Consider the following 22,404-nt stretch of genomic DNA (forward strand, 5'->3'; position numbering starts at 1 on the left):
AATTTGAGCCGAGATACTGGACTCAAGTTAGCCGCCGTGCGGGCGGGGCAGGCGCCGGGCTCGGCCGTGACGTGTGGCCTCCTGTTTTTCCAGGAGTCATTATTCTTCCTGCAAGTGTGTGCTCTCGGTGCCTGAGGAATGCTGTCTGCTTTTTGGGGTTTTACTTTGAAAGTATGTCAGTGAGATTGATGTTCCACGCGATGTGTGAGTGGGAGTGTTTTTAGGGCCCTGAGTATCTACCCTGCTTTCACACGCTTACCCATCTTTTTAATGGTTTAAAACAACAAATCGATGAAAAATATATTTCATTCTTGTAACTCTAGGAATTCTCATATTGATCTTTTGGCTGTGATTGTATCTAAATGTCATATTGTTCACTTATCACTCTTGCCTCCCTCACTGTGTGCATGCATGTGTATGTGTGTGCGTGTGGGTGGGTGTGTGCGCATGTGCGTGTGGGTGGGTGTGTGCGCATGTGCGTGTGGGTGGGTGTGTGCGCATGTGCATGCCGGCGTGCATACATGTGCACATGTGTACTGGCAGCCTGTATCTGTGTCATGTGCATTGCTGGAATATGGAGGGGCACTGGGCAGAACCTGGGATGTGGCATCAGGCACTGGGGCTGAGCAGGGGCTGCCCAGTGTTACCTGGGTGCACGTCTCAGGGCTGGAGGTCTGGCTCCGTCACCCACCCTGTGTGACTCTATCTCATGCCCTCCATTTTCAGCCTCTGGGAACCCAGGAGCTGGGAGCAGCCCCACAGACATGCAGCGCTGCATGGCTCAGGGGAGTCTCCTTCTGTGAAGGGCCAGGGCGTAGTCTCTTTGCCTTCGGTGGCCACACGAGGCCTTGTCTCCAGGCATAGATGACGGGTGTGGCTGTGTGCCAGTAACACTCTATCATGAAAACAGGCAGGGACTGGACTTGGCCCACAGCCACAGGCTGGCGAGCCCTGCAGACGCTGAGATGGGATGCCACGTTTCTCTGTAGCGTCCGGCTGACCTCTGCCCAGAGCGCCAGTGCCTCAAGTCAGAGGTGGCTTCAGACTGCCCGCATTCCGTGAGCCCGTTCAGAGAGGCAGCTTTTCTCCCTCCTCTGCAACTCAGAGACGCTTGTCATGGGCAAGGCCCTTTGTCCTCAACCTTCTTCCCGGGAAGCTCCTGCTCTAGGCAGCCTTGCAGTACCCCAAGTTCTCACGCCTCCTCATTCTCCTCCTAGCTGTTCTCTCCAGAGTATTCCTGGCTGTGCAGCTTGCTAAGTGGCGGCACCGTGGGTGTCCTCCGAAAGCTTGCCGTGAGCACACGTATGTTCAGTGACAGCGTGCCTGTAAGTATGAGTGCGTGTGTGTGTGTTGTCAGTAAGCCTGCATGTACAGAAAGTCCGAATGTTCTTCAGTGGGCACACGTGTGTTCGGTGAGAATGTGTCTGTAAGTACGAGTGTGTGTGTGTGTGTGTGCGTGTGTGTGTGCTCAGTAAGCCTGCGAGTATGGAAAGTCCGAATGTTCTTCAGTGGGCACACGTGTGTTTGGTGAGAATGTGTGTGTAGTGAGAATGCGTGTGTAAGCACGAGTGTGTGTGTGTGTGTGTGTGCGCGCGCGCATTCTCAGTAAGCCTGCATGTACGGAAAGTCCAAATGTTCTTCAGTGGGCACACGTGTGTTCAGTGAGAATGTGTCTATAAGTACGAGTGTGTGTGTGTGTGTGTGTGTGTATGTGTGTGCGCTCAGTAAGCCTGCATGTACGGAAAGTCCGAATGTTCTTCAGTGGGCACACGTGTGTTTGGTGAGAATGTGTGTGTAGTGAGAATGTGTGTGTAAGTACGAGTGTGTGTGTGTGTGTGTGCGCGCGTTCTCAGTAAGCCTGCATGTACGGAAAGTCCAAATGTTCTTCAGTGGGCACACGTGTGTTCAGTGAGAATGTCTATGAGTGTGTGTGTGCACGCGTGTGTGTGCTCAGTAAGCCTGCAAGCATGGCAGTGAGCACACCCATGTTCAATGAGAGCGTGTCTGTGCGTGGACCTGTGTGTGTGTGTGTAATACATCATGCCTACCTGAGTTTCTGGGCATCTGAGCTCTCTGGCAGCCTCTGATTTTGACACTGTGTTCTGTGGTCTCAGGGCACCATCTGGGCAGTGCAGATTCTTGGGAGGTCACTGAGGCCCCTGTTGACTTTGGACTTGGTTTCTTTTGTCAGTTCTGCATGTGTGTTGGAGAAGGACTTCTTGGATATGGTGTTATTCCTTTTTCATGCTGCTGATAAAGACATACCTGAGACTGGGCAATTTACAAAAGAAAGAGGTTTAATGAACTTAACGGTTCCACATGGCTGGGGAGGCCTCACAATCATGGCGGAAGGCAAGAAGGAGCAAGTCACATCTTACGTGGATGGCAGCAGGCAGCGAGAGGGCTTGTGCAGAGAATCTCCCACTTTAAAACCATCGGATCTCATCAGACTCATTCACTGTCATGAGACCAGCACGGGACACCGTCGGATCTCGGGAGACCCGCCCACCGTCACCAGAACAGCACAGGAGAGACCCACTCCCATGATTCAGTTATCTCTGACCTGCTCCTTCTCACGACATGGAAATTATAGGAGCTACAAGATGAGATTTGGGTGGGGACAGAGCCAGCCTATATCAGATAAGAAGTGTCACAGCGTCTCCTAGTTGGTGGTTTTGACTGTGCTGTGCAGACCACCCATGATATGGCTCCTTTTTTGCCTAACAGCCACTTCCCAAGAGCGTTCGCCGAAGTTCCCACAGTCGTAGGTACCCAGTTCTCCCTGGAGCCCTCAGCATCGCTTCTTATGTTTTGAGACTGCATTTGTAAGTTACGTATCTGTGTGTATTACACCTTCAAGCATTCCTTCTTTTACCCGCTTGTTTTTTATTTTAAGTCTGGTTTTTCTAGGACGCACCTGTGGCCTCCTCTGTCTTTTGGTTGTTTTCCTCGTAAATCTTTCTTTGTTCCTTTATTTTCAACCTGTCACCAGCCATTGTATTAAGTGGGTCTTGTTTAGACGCCATATTGCCAGAGACATCCACTCCTGAGTCTGTCCTTTCATTAATTTGAATCTGGGCAGTTAACGGTTGTTTCGAAGCCTTCGGAAGACACACCCAGCGACCTGTGGCGGGTCCGTCATCCGTCCGTCGCACTTTCTCTCCGACCGGCTTCTGTTGGCATCTCATTTCTTCTTTCTCCCACCGTTTATGTGCCCAGTTCTGCTGGTTTTTATTCTTCAGATGGTCACTTCTTCTTGTGGAAAGGATTTACGTGCATAGGTACCATTTACTGTTCGCTTCTATAGTTTCTCAGTGTCTGTACTATTTCCTGCATAAGACAAATCACCTAGCACCCTCTCCCCACGTGTATCCTCCTTCCACCCCATCACATAGGATCATCCAGAACCAACTGAATTCGGGTTGATATGAACACTTGGGTTTGGGATAGGGCCAGGCAAGAGTAACCTTTACAAAGTCATGTGCTCCGTGTACTTCCCGCATCTCAGGGCGCTCGCCTCCTGCGTCTCTGAGCTCGCCTCCCGCATCTCAGTGCTCACCTCCCGCGTCTCTGCGCTCACATCCTGCGTCTCAGGGCGCTCATGGCCTCCTGCCTCGCCTCTGGCGGAGTCTCGGTGCTCACTGCCCACGTCCTGCTCCACCCCCCTGCACTTCCTTTTCTTTCTGATTACTGGATCTAAATATGTTTTCAAAGCAGATCTCACTGCGGCAAACCTCAAAAGGACTTGTCTCCACGTGGTCAGTGTCCTCCACCTGCACGAGAAATGATCGTTTAGCGGACTGTAAAACTCTGAGCTTGAACTTCTCCTTCAGCGTTTTCAAAGTGACCGTCTAAGATCTTGCATTCACGGTTGCTGTTGAAAATGCTGGTGTCAATAGAATTTTTATTTCTTTGAAAGTATCAACTAAGTTACACGACCACAAGGCCCCACAGTAGGCCCTCTGTAAGCTGAGGAACAAGGAGGACCAGTCTGAGTCTCAAAACTGAAGAACTTGGAGTATGACGTTCAGGGGTACTGGAGAAGGATGTAGGCTGGGAGGCGAGGCCTGTGTCTCCTTTTCACGTTTTTCTGCTGCTTTGTATTTGCGGGCAGCTGACTAGATGGTGCCCACCCAATTAAGGGTGGGTCTGCCTTCCCCAGCCCACTGACTCAAATGCCAGTCTCCTTTGGCAGGACCCTCCCTGACACACCTTCAGTCCAGCAAGTTGCGGTTCCTGGGCTGTAATGTGCTTAGGTTTTCCTGTATCACCTCCAGGCAACACCTTCAGGACACACCCAGGATTGACACTTTGTGTCCGAATCAAGCCGACCCCTGGCTTTTAACCATGTGGGGCTATAGCCTTGTTAGGGTTTCCAGCCATGGTTTTTCCTCTCTCTCCTTTGACTCTTGGTGAGCCTTCTAATTCCAGGGAAATGTGGCTCATTGCTTCTTCAGCTGTTTTCCGCACTGCAGTTATTTCTCTCTCCTGCTGGAGTTTCAGGAGAGGCGAGGATGCTGATAACGTGCGTGCCCCCCTCACCCCTCAGAACTCTGAATGCCGTCCCCCGCACTGCCCCCCTCACGCCGTGTCCCGCGCTGCCCCCCTCACGCCGTGTCCCGCGCTGCCCCCCTCACGCCGTGTCCCGCGCTGCCCCCCCTCACGCCGTGTCCCGCGCTGCCCCCCCTCACGCTGTCTGCGGTCACCTGCATCTCGCCCGTGCTGCGGCTGGTCCCCTCGGCCATCCAGCACGTCCTCTGCACCTGCTACGTTTTCTTGCCCTTTGTCTTCCCTGCGGTCCAGGATCCTCTGGGGTCTTGAGCCCCCTCTTACCGGCAGGCCCACGGGAGGAAGGGCTCCAGGAAGGCTGTAGTTGCTCCTGCACCAGGTTTGGGGAGGTGGGTGATGCCCTTTGTCCTAATCCATAGGCTGCCTGGCACCTCCTGTGCCCTCTGCCATCTCGATGCCCCAGGACACCAGCTTAGCCTCTGGGGAGTACAGGCACCTGCCCTGACCGAACGGTGCCGTCAGGGTCAAGGTGAGCTCCACGGGGCAGCCTGAGAACCGAGTTCAGGCCATGTTACAGGAGGAGGTGAGAAGCAGGTCAGGGCCCAGCAGTGTTGGAGAATCTCCTTGTCCGCCTCAGGGACTCTGGGTGCGTGCTGGGCTGCGGAGGCTGGTGGCCTTGTCCCTGTCATCTCTGTGGGGGTGGAGATGCGGCACCATAGCCTTGTCTTGCTAGTGGCAGGGTGGGCTTGCTGGAGCTCAGCCTCTGCTTGACAGCCAGTGGGAGGGAGTTGCCAGGGCCAGGGCCTTGGTCCAGCGGCCCCCGTGGTTCTCGTAGGCGCCTGCCGAAGCTGTGGTGCAGCCCCAGGCATTTCCATGGGGGCACAGGCTGGAATCCCTGCTAATCTTGGATTTTACCTCAGTGCAAGATGTGGGTTGGAACCCTGTCTGGAGGTGCATGCCTCTTCCTCCTTGAGGACCAAGTGGCTGCCACCTCAGGCCTGGGGACTGGGGAGGCCTGCAGGCTGCCTGCATTTCACCACCGGAGCCCAAGCTGCTGGGGCTGTGGGCACAGGGTGCGGGGCAGCCTGGGCTGTGACTGCTGCCAAGCTCCCGGACAGCCTGGTGAATCCGTCTTCTCAGGCTGGCACTTCTGCAAAGCCAGGCAGCACAGTGTGTAAACAGTGTGGGCTCTAGCCGGGACTGCCAGAGCCCCTGCCACTCACTGTGTTCTGCAGAGCGTGGTCTGAGCTGCTCCGTGCCTCGCCCTTGCCCACGAGGTCAGATAGTGGGTCCCAGCTTGGGACTGTGGGAAGATGGAGTGTGCTAACGTGTAGGTGCGTCCTCTCTGCTCAGTCTTGCGGGATGTGCCTGGCGAGTTGTGGGGGTGGTGGCAGGAGTCGACACATGTCTGTTTCAGGGCTGGAGGTGACACCCGAGAAGGACCTGGCTGCAGGGGGCTTGCGGATGAGGATAAGGAGGGACGAGGAGGCATCGGACCCCACCTCTGCAGCTGCTCAGCTGCGGCGACTCCAGGACCACTTGCCCCCACCCTCGTCTGCCAGGTGACTCCCAATGTCCTGTGTGCTGAGCCCCCTGCCTGGCACTGCCACAACCCCTGTCCAGAGCACTGACTGGCCCCAGTAGGCTGCTAAGGGCCTTCTCTGGCTGTCTTGGTGGAAGCCTGGAGTCTGCACCCTGGCTGGGCGAGCAGTATTGGTGCCGTGTTTGGGCTTGTCAGTGCCAGCATTAGCTGGAGCCTGGGTGGGGCTGAGCCAACAGATACCCTTCCAGGCACTGCTCGTGCCTCTGAGAGGCATCCCCAGGGCTGGGGTTTAAGAGGCAGATGTCAGATCACCCCTGTACCAGGGTGAAGGACTGCAGGCCAGGGCCCACAGCTTCTCACAGGACCCCAGAGGTGGCTCTGAAGCCCAGGCCCTGTGTGGGCGGAAGCCACTGCTCACGAGAGCGAACCCCAGGCCCCAGCTGTGCTGTGGGAGTGGGGAGGCAGAGGCGGGTGACTGCAGCACATGTGAAGTCAGCATGTCCCATCTGCTCCTGTAGCCCCTCCAGAGTGTTGCTGGAGCCAGAGGAGGCCCAGAAGCTGGCAGCAGAGCGGGCCCGGGCACCTGTGGTGCCCTACGGCGTGGACCTGCACTACTGGGGCCAGGAGCTGCCCACAGCCGGGAAGATCCTCAAGTGAGTCCCAGGGCTTCTGAAGTTGGCCAGGGCACTCAGCCAGGGCCCCTGCCTGGGGAGGGTGCTGCCAGCTTGCCAGGCCTCCCTGGTTCTGAGGAAGCTGGCCCCGCTGCCCAGCTCTGCCCACCTTCCGAGCGCCTAGAGGGACATGGGTGGGCCTCCCCTGCTGAGCCGGCTTGTGGAGCCCAGCAGGGCTTTTCTGAGCCTTGCTGCTGCTGTGTCAGGGCATCCGTGGAGCTTGGGTGTTCCTGTAGGAACAGCCGGATGAGAAGCCAGTCCCCTAAAGGCGGCCCCAGGGCCCACCCTGTGTGTCCCGCTTCACCACCACACCGCATCAGGGCTGCTTGCAGTGACTGTGTGCCCACACCTCAGGAAGCTGCCTTCCCTGCCTGCTTCCCCCTCGGCATCCCCTACCGCGCTGGCCTCTTCTCTGGGGAGCTGCAGCAGAAGGGGGTACGCAGGAATCATCTGCTCAAAAGTCTGGGCTGCTGGGCCTGGAGGGGCCGCCTGAGTACTCCAGCCCCTGCCAGACCTCACTGGCGTGGCTATCGGGGGAGCAGGGCCCCTGCCGCCACCTCAGCTCCCACCTCAGGACAGTTCCACACACACAGGAGGTGAGCCCGCTCCTGCCCCTGCCAGGTGAGCCCGTCTCCCTTAGGGGGCAGAGGTGCTGGGTACCCCAGCCTCGCACCAGTCCTTGCCATCAAGACCCAGGGCCAGTGTGACACAGGAAGAGGCTGGCTTTTGATGCAGGGAACATTGCCGTCCCCACAGCACCTGTGATGGCTCAGCTTGAAGGGCTGGGCTCCCAGTGCAAACACACAAGCTAATGCTGCAGGGTCTGCGGGGCTGGGAAGCCCACCGTGATGTGGGAGCATCTCATCTTCGTGAGGCACCGACCTCAGAATCTCTGGAGAGAGTGGGGGCGGGGGCAGGGAGCCACGCGAGGGTCCTCAGGCAGCCACTGCCTCTTCCCGGACACCCGGCAATGGGCCCCAAGTGCCTGTGTGTCCTGGTGTGTCGTCCACTGCTGCTTCTGTTCGCAGGTTTCTGCTGGGCTCACACAGGCAGGACAGTAAGAGAGGCAGGCCCTGGCCTCATTCAGCAGGACTAAGATCTGAGGGCCCGTCCTCGGGGCTGCAGAGATGCTGCCCCTAGTGGGGGCAGATTGGGGCAGTGCACTGAGGGAGGGGCTGGGCAGGTAGGAAGAAACAGCTGTCCCTGCCACACGTTGCCACCAGGGATGCCCCAAGGCCAGCGCTTGGTTTCTGAGCCTGGCAGGTGATGCCTGGCAAAGCTCCCACCTAGAAGCAGACGCCTGTCCCTCCTCACGCCTGCCTGGCCTGGCCCCAGTACCCCGGGCTTTGCCCTGAGCCCCCGGGCAGTTGTGCCAGGTGAGAAACCTGAACAGCTTCCCGGTGAGGACCCGGTTAGTCCTGGATGGCACCAGGACCCTGCTGGGCAGGCCTGGCTTCACGCTGCAACTGCGTGGCCCGTCAGCACCACCCACCTGGTGCTGCGAGCTCACGGTTTCACGCCTCCCCTACCTGCCCACAGACCTGTGTGGGCCAGCTTGATGGTGGCCTGCACATGGGAGTGGCCCGGGCTGGGGAAGGGCCCGTGTCAGCCGCGTGGGCGGGGGTGTGTGGCTGGTGCAGGAGACACCACCTGGGTGTTGTGTGTGCTCACAGCCAGTTGAGGGCCACACTCCTGGCTGGCCACTAGCCAGGATGGCAGGGGCTGCTCACACCATATTCCATCACCAAGAGGAGGGGTCCTACCCTCCAGCTCTCAGCCCCATTTGGGGACATCAGAGAGCCTGGGCTTACCCCTTTCATTCGGGAGGTCAAGATATTGTAGCTCTGGGAGGCCAGGGCCGAGCCAATCCGTGGTGGGAGACAGGGCTGATGGGACTGGCACCCCCAGGCCCTGGAAACAGCTCTTTCCCCACAGCCTCTGGAAAGACCCCTCCCTTCGGGGCCTCGTACACAGGAGGCCACGGGTCCCGGCTGGGCATGGTGCTCACGCCTGGAATCCCAGCAGCGTGGGAGGCCGAGTTGGGCGGGTCACCTGAGGCCCGGAGTTTGAGATAAGGCGGGCCAACATGGCCAAAACCCCATCTCTACTGAAAATACAAAAATTAGCTGGGCGGGGTGGCGTGTGCATGTAGTCCCAGCTACTCTGGAGGCTGAGGCAGAAGAATCACTTGAACCTGGGAGGTGGAGGTTGCAGTGAGCTGAGATCGAGCCATTGCCCTCCAGCCTGAGTGGCAGAACAAAGCACTGTCTCAAAAAAATAAAGAAGCCTTGGCCAGGTGCAGTGACTCACACTTTTAATCCCAGCACTTTGGGAGACTGAAGTGGGCAGATCACCTGAGGTCAGGAGTTTGAGACCAGCCTCACCAATATGGAGAAACCCTGTCTCTACTAAAAATACAAAATTAGCCAGGCGTAGTGGCCCATTGCTGTAATCCCAGCTACTTGTGAGGCTGAGGCAGGAGAATTGCTTGAACTTGGAAGGCCGAGGTTGCAGTGAGCCGAGATCATGCCACTGCACTCCAGCCTGGGCAACAAGAGTGAAACTCCATCTCAGGGAAAAAAAAAAAAAAAAAACGGCTGGTGGGCTTTGGCCGAGGCGTGCAGAGGGGAGTATCCCTGCTCCTGGACAGGTAGGAAGCGGTGGAGCCTGTGGTGTGCTGGCTGCTAAGTGTTCCCTCTGCCACCCGCAGGGCGTTTCGTCCTGTCGGAGTTCTGGGTGGCAGAACTCTTAACTGCTTCTCCTACAGGGCCTCTCCTGGTGTGGCAGGAGGCATTGGGCCAGGTGCTTGGGCAGCCTCGGGGGAGCCATATGTGTTCTTGACTGTGGGGCACATGGCCAGGTGCTCTTCCTCATCCAGCCGGGCCTCTGCCCAAGATGCGTCTCCCTGTAGTGGGGCCAAGGCCCCGGGTGGCACGTTGTGCCTGCATTCCCACCCGCTAACTGCCCAAAGGCCCTGCAAGCGTGAGACCCCCTTATCCCAACCCAGCCTCACCCCAGACCAAGGTGGAGGCGGAAGTGAGGTCCACTGGCCCCGGGGCAGGGCCTTCTCCCCAGCATGGGCTGTGCCTGGGGCTCTGCTCCTCCAGCACCCTTGGGCACAGAGTGCGGAAACCTGGGAGCCTTGGGCAGAGCCGGCCGTCCCCCTGTCAGGAGGCAGCGGGCAGTCTCTCATCACTGGGAGCCCTTGGCACTGCCCAGCCGTCCTCCCCAGTTCCTGCTGGCCCCAAGCGTGGCTGTGTACCCTAGAAGGAGGCCTGGTGGTGGCACAGGGGCATCTGGGTCTGTGTGAGGGCCCCTCAGTCACTTCTCCCTGCCTGGGCATCCAGGTGGGCGGGGGGTGGAGTCCTCTACTGCCAGCACGCTCAGCTCCCCCATCCTGTGGCATTGCAGGAAAGCGTCTCCAAACAGGCTAATGACAACAGCAGAGCATGGGCCCGGACACACCTGGGAGGCCTGGCAAACCCGGGACAGCAGAGTCCAGTCTCCAGTGCCCGGCCCTCTGTGCTGCCGAGGGCTGCGTAGTCTGCGCTCCTTCACCTGGGTGTGCTGCCGCCCTGTCCTCACGCCCCTGTGGTGGAAAGACGACCTTCAAGGTCATGCCTGGGGGCCCAGCGACGGTCACCCTTGTGCTGTAGGGAGAGCCCCTCCTGCAGCTGGCAGTTGCGCCCATGGATCGAGACTGGTTCATGCAGAGTCAGAATTCAGACCCACGTGGGAGTGACCGTTCTGCTTTTGGGTGGTGCCCTCCGAAGCTTTGGGTGGCTGCGCTGCGGTGGTGTTTGGCCATCCCCTGCGCCTGCACACCCAGCCACACTCCTCTGGGGTCCCTGCAGCTCTGTGGCTCTCTCCGCAGGTCTGACTCCCAGCACCGCTTCTGGAAGCCCAGCGAGGTGGAGGAGGAAGTGGTCAACGCCGACGTCTCCGAGATGCTCCACAGCCGCCGCATCACTTTTGCGGGGACGTTCAAGCCGGTGCAGCACCGGTGCCGTGCCCTGAGGCCAGACGGCCGGCTCTGTGAGCGCCAAGACCGGCTGAAGGTGAGACCAGGGCCTGAGGGAACCAGGGTGGGTAGCCGGAGGGGTGCCGAGCCCCACCTGCCCTGGCCCTGGGTCGGGATGCTCCTGAGTACTGGGAAGCCCATGGAAGGGGCTTGTCTGTGGTGGGCAGAAACTCCTTCGTCGTGGCTGTCAGAAGATGGTGTCCAGAGGCTCCTGACCAGGGCCCTGTAGCCCAACAGCTGGGCACGTGGCTTGGTGAACTCACCAGGGGCCGAGATGCACAGTGTCCTCCATGGTTGCAGCCCGGCTCTGTGCTGGGCTGGGCTCCTCAGAAGCGAGGAGAGGCTGAGGGGCCAGGGCAGTTTCCAGCCTGGCAACTGGGCATGGTGCAGGGAGGTAGTCACTATGGCCAGGCTGGTGTGAAGGAGGCCTACACTCTCCACAGCTGCCCAAGAGCTCCCAGCTCTAGAGGGAGGACAGAGCCACCTCTGTGTCCCTGTGGTGGTCAGAATGCCCTCCCTTGAGGGGTGTGTGATTCCAGGTTTATGCACACCCTCCCTGGTAGCTATTTGTGCCTGAAGGGGGCAGTGGTCAAGGCGAGCGGAACCCCCTCCTCCCCTTCCCACTCACAGCCACCGTGTCCTTGTTCTGCAGTGCCCTTTCCATGGGAAGATCATTCCGAGGGACGATGAGGGACGGCCGCTCGACCCAGAGGAGAGGGCCCGGGAGCAGCGGCAGCAGCGGCAAAAGCAGGAGCGCCCGGGTAGGCCTGGGCAGGTGGGCAGGGCGGACACCACAGGAGCACTGCCTCTGGCGGCCCGCGTCGTGTCTGCGGAGTCACGGAGCACCTGCTCTGCCAGCGTGGTCCATGGTGCTTATACGACCCTCAGTCCTAATTGGTAGAATCCGGAGGGGTGCTGCCCAAGCATCCTGGGTTTGGGGGATCCAGGGGATGCTCCAGCTTAAGGGGGAGTCACATGTTCATGAGACCCCGACCAGGAGGTGGGCACCCAGGGCCCCGAAGCCACAGGTGCCATCTGTGTGGCTGGGTCCTGCTTCCTCGTCGTGTTTTCAGGCAGGTGAAGGCCTTGAGGCAAGAGAAGTGATCACACTGAGCCCAGAGTGCCTTCCAGGAAGCCCTCTGGCCTCCTCAGTGCCCTGCACCTGCCTCAGTGTGCAGGTTGCCACGGCTCTGTCCAGAAGGCACGTGGCCACTGTCTAGGCACCTGCTAGACAGTGGTGGCAGGAGTGCAGGTGCCAGAGGCCCTGGACAGCAAGGCCACTGTGGAGCAGCACTGCTCCAACAGCGGGGCCCATGTGCCCACCCTCCCTCACCCGGGGCCCATGTGCCCGCCCTGCCCCGTCTCCCCCGGGGCCCATGTGCCCGCTCTCCCTCACCCGGGGCCCATGTGCCCGCCCTGCCCCGTCTCCCCTGGGGCCCATGTGCCCGCCCTCCCTCATCCGGGGCCCATGTGCCCACCCTGCCCCGTCTCCCCCAGTGCCCCTGTGCCCGCCCTGCCCCATCTCCCCCGGGGCCCATGTGCCCGCCCGCCCTCACCTGGGGCCCATGTGCCTGCCCTGCCCCATCTCCCCCGGGGCCCATGTGCCCGCCCTCCCTCACCCGGGGTCCATGTGCCCACCCTGCCCCGTGTCCCCCGGGGCCCATGTGCCCACCCTCCCTCACCTGGGGCCCATGTGCCCACCCTGCCCTGTCTCCCCTGGGGCCCATGTGCCCACCCTGCCTCACCCTGGTGGAGGTGCGTATCTGTTTTCGAGGGAAGATTTGTTTTTGGAGGTCCTGGCCAGCCTCGGGCTCCCTCTCTCTTTTTTAAATCTTATTTTTTATTTTTTTATTTTTTTGGAGGCAGGGTTTCTCTATTCACCCATGCTGGAGTGCAGTTGCGCAATTAGGGCCTCCCAGGTTTGAGCGATCCTCCCGCCTCAGCTTCCTGAGTAGCTGGAATTACGTGCTACCATGCCTAATTTTTGTATTTTTATTTTAGTAGAGGTGGGGTGGCACTGTATTGCCCAGGCTGGTCTTGAACTCTTGGTCTCGAGCGATTCTCCTGCCTCAGCCTCTCACCATGCTGGGATTACAGGTGTGAGCCCCCCCCGCAACACAGCCTCGCTCCTTTTTGGAGAGTGACCGCGCCTGCAGGCCTGGACCCGGCCCAAAGTGGGGGTCACAGCTTGTCTTGAAGAGCGGTGCTGGGGCCCAGCGTCCCTTCCAAGCTGTCTCTGCCATGGCTCCTGGCATCTTGCTCTCTGGTCATGAGAGGCAGGTGTTGAATGCAGCCTGATGCCCGGAGGCAGTGGCTTGGCCTGGGCGGTGGGGAGGGCCCTGACCTGCTAATCTCCGGGCCAGGCCTCCCTGGTGGCTCACACTCAGGAGCAAATTAAGTGCCTACTTTTTGTGTCAACCCTGAAGAGTATCTGGTTTTCCAGGCCTTGGTGACTTGTTAACAAACAGGTATCAGGCCGCGGGCTGCAGCCGGCGCTGGCCAGTCAGATGTGAAATAGCGTCTCTTTACTAACTACGGTATCGATCCCCGCCTCCCTTGCGCACGGGGCAATTTTCCTTTCCCTGGCGCTAACCTCAGTGACAATGTGCGTGGTGCTGCAGGCCCGTCAGCCCCGGGAAGGCCGTGCGGCCCCAGCATCTATTGATTTTCCTCAAAGGCTTTTAAATTGCTCCTTCGTTTCACTGAGACGCTCGCTCCATCTCTACTGGGTGCCGGCGCTTTGTCGTTGTGTTTAAACAATTGCTCCATTCACTGGGTTCCTAAACTGTGACGCCTTCTTATTACTGGGAGATAAACTGTTTGGACAGTTTTCCTTAATCTTGGATTAATCGTTCCTGTATCTGAATCGTGGGCCCCGTATTCCTTCACTTCAAAGAATCCGCTTGGGGAGGCCAGGCCATCCATCTGAGGCGCAGGCATCCCTCCGGGGATGTGCCCCTGTGGCCTCGCCCCGCTGGCCCAGCTCGTAGGGTCCTGTCTGCAGGAGCGGGTGCCTCGGACCATCGGTGCCTAGCCCCCTTCTGGGAGCCAGGGTCGTCTGTAAGTCCCTCGCCCATCACGGTCCCGTCAGGGGTGGCCCTCCCGATCCCGACCAGCACCACGCCTGGTGGATGCCCACCACCGCCTTGTACGAGGAACCCCGCAGGAAGCCTGGGCCTCTGAACCTCGAGGGCCTCGGTGCCACTGCGCGGTGGGTGCTCTCAGCCTGCAAAGGCTGCTCAGTGGGCTGGGGACACTTGTGTCCCCTCACTGCCACAGGGCCTCAAGCAGACAGTGCCCAGCTTGCCTGGGAAGGGCAGTTCCATCTAGGAGAGCCCACTGTGCATTTCTAGGCCCGTGGCCAGGTCATCTTCAGACCAACTAGAAAGAAAAGCCCTTTGCTGACCATCATGCTCGGCCCAGCTCTGCCGCACGCAGCTTCCCAGCAGCAGGCGTGTCCAGCAGAGCCACAGTTGGCCCAGCGGGGCGCGGTCCAGCCTGCAGGCAGGGAAGCTTGCGAGCTTGCAGATGGCACCAACCCCCCGACTGCTGGCCTTGGGTGCCTTCCAGCCTTGGAGGTCCATGGGTCCATGGCCCTAGGAGCGGCCTCTGGGCCCAGTCCCAGCTCCCACCTCTGTGGGCTGCAGGGGCCTGTGGGGGTGCAGGGCGGTGGGAACTAGCTCTGTGTCACCTTCACCGCACAGTGGCCGGCGTGCCCGCCTTCCTCAGCCTGCTGTTTAGGGAATGCGAGTCGCCAGCACAGAGCATTCTCTCAGGCCCACTGGTGCCAGGATATGGGCGTGGGCAAGCTGACCTGGCCCCCCATCAGTACAAGACCAGGAGCCCCTCCTGGGTGCCTCGAGACTCTGGCTGGTGCCAGGCATTTCCTGAAGTTCTTGAGTTTTGTTTGCAGAATGGCAGGACCCTGAGTTGATGAGAGACGTGGAGGCAGCCACAGGGCAGGATCTTGGCTCGTCCAGGTATAGCGGGCACGGCCGGGGGAAGAGGAGGAGGTACCCGCACCTCACCAACCTGAAGGCCCAGGCTGACACCGCCCGCGCGCGCATCGGGAGAAAAGTCTTCGCCAAGTAAGAGTGGCTGCTGGGTCACCTCCCACCACGTGGTCCCCAGAGTGAGGGTATTCGAGGGGGACCTTCTGAGTTCCAAGATATTCCAGGGACCTGGGGCCTCCAGGAGCTCCCCTGCTGTGGGTTCCCCTGGGTGACCACCCAGCCTTTCCCCAGGGAGGGGCAGTGCCAGCCAGCAGGGGCAGCAGGCCGGGTCTGGTCGGGAATGCCCCTGAGTGCTCCCCGGGATAAGAGGGGCTTGACCACCAGGCACCAGCATCCTCGATTCCTGGGGAAGCCGTGCCAGGACACAGGCTTCTGCTGGTGCAGAGTGAGCCCCTGGTCTCTCCCTTGCCTGGCTGTGCCCCAGGGCAGTGTCTGCATATTTCTGCAGCGGTGACTTCAGAGAGGGCAGTGACTGCAAAGGCTGGCAGAACAGGGGTCCATGTGTCAGCCCCAGCAGAGCCCACCCCGGCGTGGCGGCTCAGCACTGACTCTAGGAGGCTGGCCTGGTGTCCTTGCAGCCCAGTGTGGGCCTGTGTGACCGGCGAAGCCTCGGCAGGGCCAGAGTGCGAAGCCCACCAGCCCGGCGCCCCCGCGTATGGCCTGTCTCCTGGGCCGCGGCCCGGCGCCCCCACGTGCGGCCTGTCTCCTGGGCCGCGGCCCGGCGCCCCCGCATGCGGCCTGTCTCCTGGGGCGCGGCCCGGCGCCCCCGCGTGCGGCCTGTCTCCTGGGCATGGCCCGGCGCCCCCGCGTGCGGCCTGTCTCCTGGGGCGCGGCCACTTGCAGGGCACTGTTTCTCTCTTCTCATTGCCTTGCTCTCCAGAAGAAAATCGAGAGTGCTTGTTTAGAAGCACCTGAGACTGTTGAGTTCCTCCCAAAGCTGTGCCAAGTCCCTGCTGGTGCAGGTTTGTCTGGAAGCGCCAGTTTGGTGGCCCCCACCCGTCGCTGTCCCAGAGACCATCTTGGACACACCTGGAAGGTGCTAAGTTCACGGCGCAGAAGAGGCGCCTCCTGGCCAGCGTGACCGTGCACCCTCCTGAGTGGGCTTGGGATGGGGGGAGGCGCCTTCACCGCACCCAGACAGCTTCCCCTGGGCTGGTGGGCGGTGCATCCACGGCCTTGCTTGCGTGGGGCAGGGGTGCCGGTGTGGGCTGCAGAGAGGCTGATGGGGGCCCCTGGCACAGGGCTGGACCCATCATGTCTGCCAGCCATCCAGTGTGCTCGGCCCCTGGTAGCTCAGCCGGGGCAGAGGCCAGCCTGTGTGCTGACGCCCAGGAGGAGGAGCAGCCAAGGGTCCTGTGCTGGGCTCCTCCTTGTGTCTCATGGGGACAGCGAAGCCCATGGCAGGAGCTGGCTCTTCACAGTAGCTGTGTAGCCCAAAGCCCTCCCTGCAGAAAGGACCCGGGGTGACTGCAGTCTAAACCCTGCCTTGAGGGGCCCCATAGCAGTGCCTGGCAGTCCCACAGGGGCTGCAGCTGAGTGGCAGCATCGCCACATTGTGGCCTCAGGCCCTGCTGGCTCCAGACCCTCGTGTGCCGCAGCACCTGAGCTGGCCCACACAGCACACCTCGTCCCATGCCCTCCCTACTGCAGCCGCGGCCCCGCCTTTCCGGCCCACGTGTGCAGCAGCGGGCAGGGTTGTCCTGACACCTCCTGGCTGCATCTCTTGCAGTGCCACTCCCCAGGAGGCCAGGGTGGCCCTCATCCTGGAGTACGGGAGGCCACGGGAGAAGTGCCAAGGTGGGGTGGGGCCACTGTCACCCATGCAGAACCACCCACCTCAGACCCTGGCTCTGGGACCTGGGGCGGCCCTTTCCAAGCCTGTCTCTGTCTCGGGATGGGCCAAGGGGCCAGTGACCATCTGTCTCTGAAGGTGGCAGCTGCAGGAAGTCTGTCAGTGTCCGAGGGCAGCTGCTGCCCCAGGACCAGTGCCTAACCCTGGTGACCCCCCTGCTGGGAGCCCAGGCCCCTGGGGTAACCTCCCAGGTCACGTGTTGCCTCCTTTTCCCACAGGGCAGCTGTCCAGAGGGTAGTTGCAGCCATGAACCGGATGGACCAGAAGAAGCACGAGAAGTTTTCAAACCAGTTTAACTATGCACTGAATTAGAGAGCTGTGCCCAGGCACCCTCAGCACCTCTCCTCCCTCTGCCGGTGCCTCAGGACACCAGAGTGGGCGTGGGTCTGGGCAGTGACCATGCTTTTGTCTGTTACTGTGTTTGATGTAAAGAAGTGCTATTAAAATGCCCTGAAGGTGGGGCTCTCTGCTGCTGCGGGGTCCAGCACCATCTGCTGACGGGTCTGGCCTTGCAGAAGAGGCCCTTGAGCCTGGAGATGTGAACCTGGGCAGTGAGCCTGTTCCCAGAGGGCGTCCAAGAGTTCTGTAGGGCCAGTGCCTGTGGTGGGGCAGAAAGTGCCTGCAGCTCCTCCTTCAGAGCCCGCATGCCCCAGCCAGGAGGCGACCGCTCAGAGGAGCTCTGGGGAAGCCCACTTTTGTGCAAATGCTGTTTTTAACACAACCACCAAGGCTAAGGAACCATTCACTCACCTGCTTCTGTTTCTGGATGTGCCTTTTTATACAGCGTGTGGTCTTCTGTGTGCTGAAGACCGATACCGAGCATCTTCTCACGTGCCTGCTGGCCACTGTATGTCTTCTTTGGAGAGGCGTCTATTCAGATCTTTTTCCTATTTTTAATTGAATTGTCTGTCTTGAGTTGTAACAGCTTTTTTTTCTCTTAGAGATGGGCTTTCACCCTTACCCAGGCTGAGTGCAGTGGTACAGTCATAGCTCACTGCAACCTCAGGCTCCTGGGCTCCAGCCACTCTCCCTCGTCAGCCTCCCAAGTAGCTGGGACTACAGGCGCGTGCCACCACGCTTGGCTAATTTTTAAATTTTTTGTAGAGACGAGGTCTCACTGTGTTGCCCAGGGTGGCCTCAAACTCGTGGCCTCAGTCGATCCTCCTGCTTCAGTCTCCCAAATTGTTGGGATTGCAGGCATGAGCCACCGCTCCTGGCACGGGTTTTGTATATTGTGAATACTAGATCCTCGTGTGATTTGCACAAACTTCCCTCCATACTGTCGTTTCACTTTCTGGACGGTGTCCTCTGAAGCACAGAAGTGAATTCTGATGAAGTCCAGCAGTTTAATCTGTTTTTTTGCTTTTGTTGCTTATTTTTTACTGTCACATCTCGGCAGCCATCGCCCAATCCGGAACCAGAGATTTGCACCTGGTTTCTAAGAAGCATGTGTCATTTCAGCTCTTAGGTGTCGATCTTGGCCCGCTGTGAATCAGGCTTTGTGTGTGGTGTGAGAGCCCATATTCTTCTGCATGTGGGTTGCACGCTTAGCCCAGCACCATTTGTTGAAAACATTATTTTTCCCTATTGAATTATCTTGGCACCCTTATTGATCATCATTGACCAAAAAGGGACAGGTTTATTTCTGGGCACTCTATCCCATTGACCTGTTTAGCCCTACGCCAGCACCACCGCGCGTCGGTCAGTGTGGCTTTGTTGGGGTCAGTTTTACTGTGTTCTGTTTCAAGGTTGTCTTGACTACTCTGCATCCCTGCATTTCCAAATGAATTTTAGGGTCCGCTCATCAGTTTCTTCAAAAAAAAAAAAAAAAAAGGCAGCTGAGATTTTGATAGGAACTGCATTAAATCTAGAGGCTGCTTTGGGATGTGTTACATCTTAATGGTAAATCTTTCGAGTCATGAGCTTCTGACTATCTTTCCATTTACTTGGGTCTTTTAAAATTGATTTCAACAGTATTTTGTTGTTTTCAGTATATAAGTCTTACACTTACTTTGTTAAATTTATTCATAAGTGTTTTATTTTTTTGATTTGTAACCAAAAGGATTATAAATGCAATTATAAACTATTAAAGGATTATAAATTGCATTTATAAAAGCAATTTTAAGTTTATTTGTTCTCTGAATTTCATCTTGGGACCATGGTTGCTAATCTGTGAAGTACAGCTGACTGTGTGTGTTGATCTCGAATGCTGCACTCCTTGCTGAACCCGTTTATTCTAATCAGTTTTGTGTTCCCTCAGATTTTCCATACACAGAGCCGTGTCATCTGCAAACAGCTTTCTTTCTGTCTGGACCTAATTGCACTGGTCAGTACCTCCGGGACGGTGTTGAATAGATGTGAGGACAGGCATCCTCCTCTTACTCCCGATCTTAGCGGGAGCGCTGTCTTTCACCCTGGAGTGAGACGCTCTCTATCAGGCTGAAGAAGTTACATTCTACTCCTGGCTTGTTGAGTGTTTGTCATAAAGGGTTGGATTTTGTCAGACGCTTTTTCTCTGTGTGTTGAGATGATAGTTTGATTCTCTCCTTTATTCTGGTGAGGTGGTATGTTACATTGTTTCTCATATGTTGAAACGACCTTGCGTTAATGGGATAAATTGCGCTTGTCCCTGGCGGATGCTCTTTCTCTGTGCTGCTGGGGTGCTTTGCTAGGGTTTCGCGTCTGTGTTGATGAGGGATGTGGGTCTGTCGTCGTCTTGTGATGTCTTTGTCTGGCTTTAGCCGTGTCAATACTGACTCAGAGACTGAGGTGGGAAGTGTTCCCTCCCCTCTTATTTTGTGGAAGAGTTGTGAAAGATTGTTGTTAATTATTTAAACGGTTGGTGGAATTTACTGGTGAAGGCTGGGCTTTTGTGAGATTTTTTTTTTCCTAATTCAGTATCTTCACTTAGAGATCTGTTTAGATTTTCTGTTCCTTCTTGAGTCAGTTTCAGTAGTTTGTATCTTTCTAGGAGTTTGTCCCTTTCTAGGTTATTTGTTGCAATCTGTTTACATATAATTGTTCATAGCATTAAAAAATTTTTTTTAACTGACAAAGTCTCACTCCGTTGCCCAGGCTGGAGTGCAGTGGTGCAATCATAGCTCACTCCAACCTCAGACTCATGGACCCAAGTGATCCTCCCACCTCAGCCTCCCCAGTAGGTAGGATCACAGGCGTGCACCATCACATCCAGCTAATTTTCTTTGTCTTTGTTTGGTTTCGTTTTGTTTGAGACAAGAGTCTCGCGCTGTCACCCAGGCTGGAGTGCACTGGCGCGACCATGGCTCACTGTAGCCTTAACCTCCCAGACTCAAGTGATCTTCCCATCACAGCTTCCTGAGTAGCTAGGACTACAGGGCCACGTCACTCTGACTGGCCAATTTTTTTAAATCTTATTTTTGGTAGAGATGGGGTCTCACCATGTTGCCCAGGCTGGTCTCGAACTCCCAGCCTCAAGAAATTTTCCTGTCTTAGCATCACAAGGTGCTGGGATTACAGACATGAGCTATCACACTCACCCCTAATTTTCTTTAAATTTTTTTTGTAGAGATGGGATCTTGCTGTGTTGCCTGGGTTGATCTCAAACTCCTGGCCTGAAGTAATCCTCCCACCCTGACCTCTGAGAGTGCTGGGATTGTGATGTGAGCCCAGCCAATTCCTAGTGTCTTCTGGTTTTAGTCATTCTTCTCTCTTTCACTCCCCCTGGTCAGTCCAGCTAAAGATTTATCAATTTTGTTGATCTATTTAAAGAAACAGCCGGTTTTATTATTCCCTGTGATTTTTCCATTCTTTATTTTGTTAATTTCCACTGTGATCTTACTTCCTTTGGATTGCTTTGAGTTTCGTTTTCTCTTCTTTTTCTTGTTTCTTAAGATGGAAAATTGGCTTATTGATTTGAAATCTTTCAATATAGATAGAATATAGAAATACTTCAATATAGAAATCTTTATATAGCTATACATTTTTATCTGAGTGCTGATTTATTTCATCCCCTAAGTTTTGGTATATTGCATTTTGCCTTTTTTAAATCTCAAAGAATTTTCTGATTTCTCTGGTGATGTATTTTACCTCTTGGTTATTTAAGAGTTTGTTGTTTAATTTCCACATATTTGTGAATTTCGGAAATTTCCTTCTGTTATTGATTTCTTTTCTTTTTTTGTTTTTGAGAGACAGGATCTCACTTTGTCTCCCAGGCTGGAGTGCAGTGCCGTGATCACAGCTCACTGCAGCCTTGACCTCCCACCTCAGCCTCCCGAGTAGCTGAGAGTATAGGCATGCACCACCATGCCTGGCTAAATTTTTAAAAATGTTGTTGTAGGGACGGGGTCTGACTATGTTGCCTAGGCTGTGTTGGAAATCCTGGGCTCAAGCGATCCTCCTGCTTTGGCCTCCCAAAGCGTGAGCCACTGTACCTGGCCTGTTACTGATTTCTTATTTCACTCCGTTGTGGCTGAAGAACATACACTGTACGATCTCCCTTCTTTTATACGTACTGAGAGTTACTTTGTTGGCGTGCCGTGTTTTCTGTCCCGGAGTACTGAGGGTGTCTCTCCTGCTCCTGTTGGGCGGCGTGCTCTGGAGACGCCTGCTAGGTCTCCTTGGTTCACGGGGGCGTCTGTGTCTTCTCTTCCCTTCCTGCTCTTCTGTCTAGTTATGTTGATGTTGACTGTGGCCTACTGAACCCTTCAATTGTGTCAGCTTTTGTTTGACACATTTCGAAGCTCTGAAAAGTGCATCCATGTTTCCATCTGAACAGACCCTCAGCATCTCGTCGTGTCCTCTGTCTCTAGTAAAAAGGTTGTTGTAAAGTCCCTCTCATCTGATGTTAGTAGAGCCGCTCTTTTGATTATTGTTTGCATCGTATCTTTTTTCGTCCTTTTATTTTCATTGTATCTCCGAATCTGAAGTGTGTTTCTTGTAGACAGCATACAGTGGGGTTATGTTTGTAATCTGTTCTGCTGGTCTCTGCTGTTTGAGAGGGATGTCTAATCCATTTACGTTCAGTGTGATCACGGAGAAGGCTGGATTTATATCTACCGTTTCTAAATTTGTTTTCTATATTGTCTTTTTTGTCTTTCTTCCTGTATTCGTTTGCGTGTGTGTTAAACAGACATTTAATTCTATTGTAACACTGTAATTTCCTTGTCTGTTCTACTGGGTTTTTAAAAAGTAATTTTCTTAGGGCTGCTCTGAGTATTACTGTAACAACTTAATCAGGTATTCGGATGAACTTACTAATGTACAGAAACCATAGCTTTGTTTGCTGTCAGCTTCTCGGTGCTGTTTGTCGTACAGACGCCACCTTTTAGATTGTAAGCCCGTCAGCTCTCGTAATGACCGCTTTGTGCCGTTGTCTTTTAAGTCACGTAGAGGAGGAAAAGGTTACGAACAGAAGTGAGTTGCTGCCGTCTCTGTCGCTGGCTTTGCAGCTGTCTCTCGGGTGCTGTTTGTGTGGATTTGCCTGTAGTGTCTTGGACTTCAGCCTAAGTATTTCTTGTAGGACGGATCTTCTAGCAATGAATTCTCTTTATTTTTGTTTATCTGGGAGTATTGTAATTTCTCCTTCACCTTTGAAGACTAATTATGCTGGATATAGCCCTCTTGGTTGGCCCTCTTTTTCTTTCAGTCCTCTAAAGATGTCGTCGCACTGCCCTCTGGCCTCTGTGGTTTTCCAGTAGAAGCCAGCCACTGACCTGGCAGGAGGCAGTGCCCTGTGTCTCGGTCTCTCTGGCCTCTGTGGTTTCCGGTAGAAGCCAGCCACTGACCTGGCAGGAGACAGTGCCCTGTGTCTCGGT

The 22,404-nt window shown here is 56.4% G+C and overlaps 1 protein-coding gene across 1 annotated transcript in view; it reads left to right on the plus strand.

Annotated features, from left to right (window-relative positions):
* The window catches only part of UVSSA (UV stimulated scaffold protein A), a 41,808-nt gene extending 23,093 nt beyond the window's left edge, over nt 1-18,715 (plus strand). Inside the window, exons 9-14 of the mRNA XM_012466865.3 lie at nt 5,927-6,071; nt 6,571-6,705; nt 10,598-10,781; nt 11,397-11,505; nt 14,658-14,832; nt 16,828-18,715. Coding sequence (XP_012322288.2) covers nt 5,927-6,071; nt 6,571-6,705; nt 10,598-10,781; nt 11,397-11,505; nt 14,658-14,832; nt 16,828-16,921 — 842 coding nt within the window. The 3' untranslated portion in view covers nt 16,922-18,715. The remainder of the gene's footprint in view (nt 1-5,926; nt 6,072-6,570; nt 6,706-10,597; nt 10,782-11,396; nt 11,506-14,657; nt 14,833-16,827) is intronic.
* Nucleotides 18,716-22,404: the final 3,689 nt, after the last annotated feature.

This window comes from Aotus nancymaae, unplaced genomic scaffold (assembly GCF_030222135.1).
Source record: "Aotus nancymaae isolate 86718 unplaced genomic scaffold, 86718_ANA_hifiasm-v0.15.2.pri h1tg000006l, whole genome shotgun sequence".
Taxonomy (NCBI): domain Eukaryota; kingdom Metazoa; phylum Chordata; class Mammalia; order Primates; family Aotidae; genus Aotus; species Aotus nancymaae.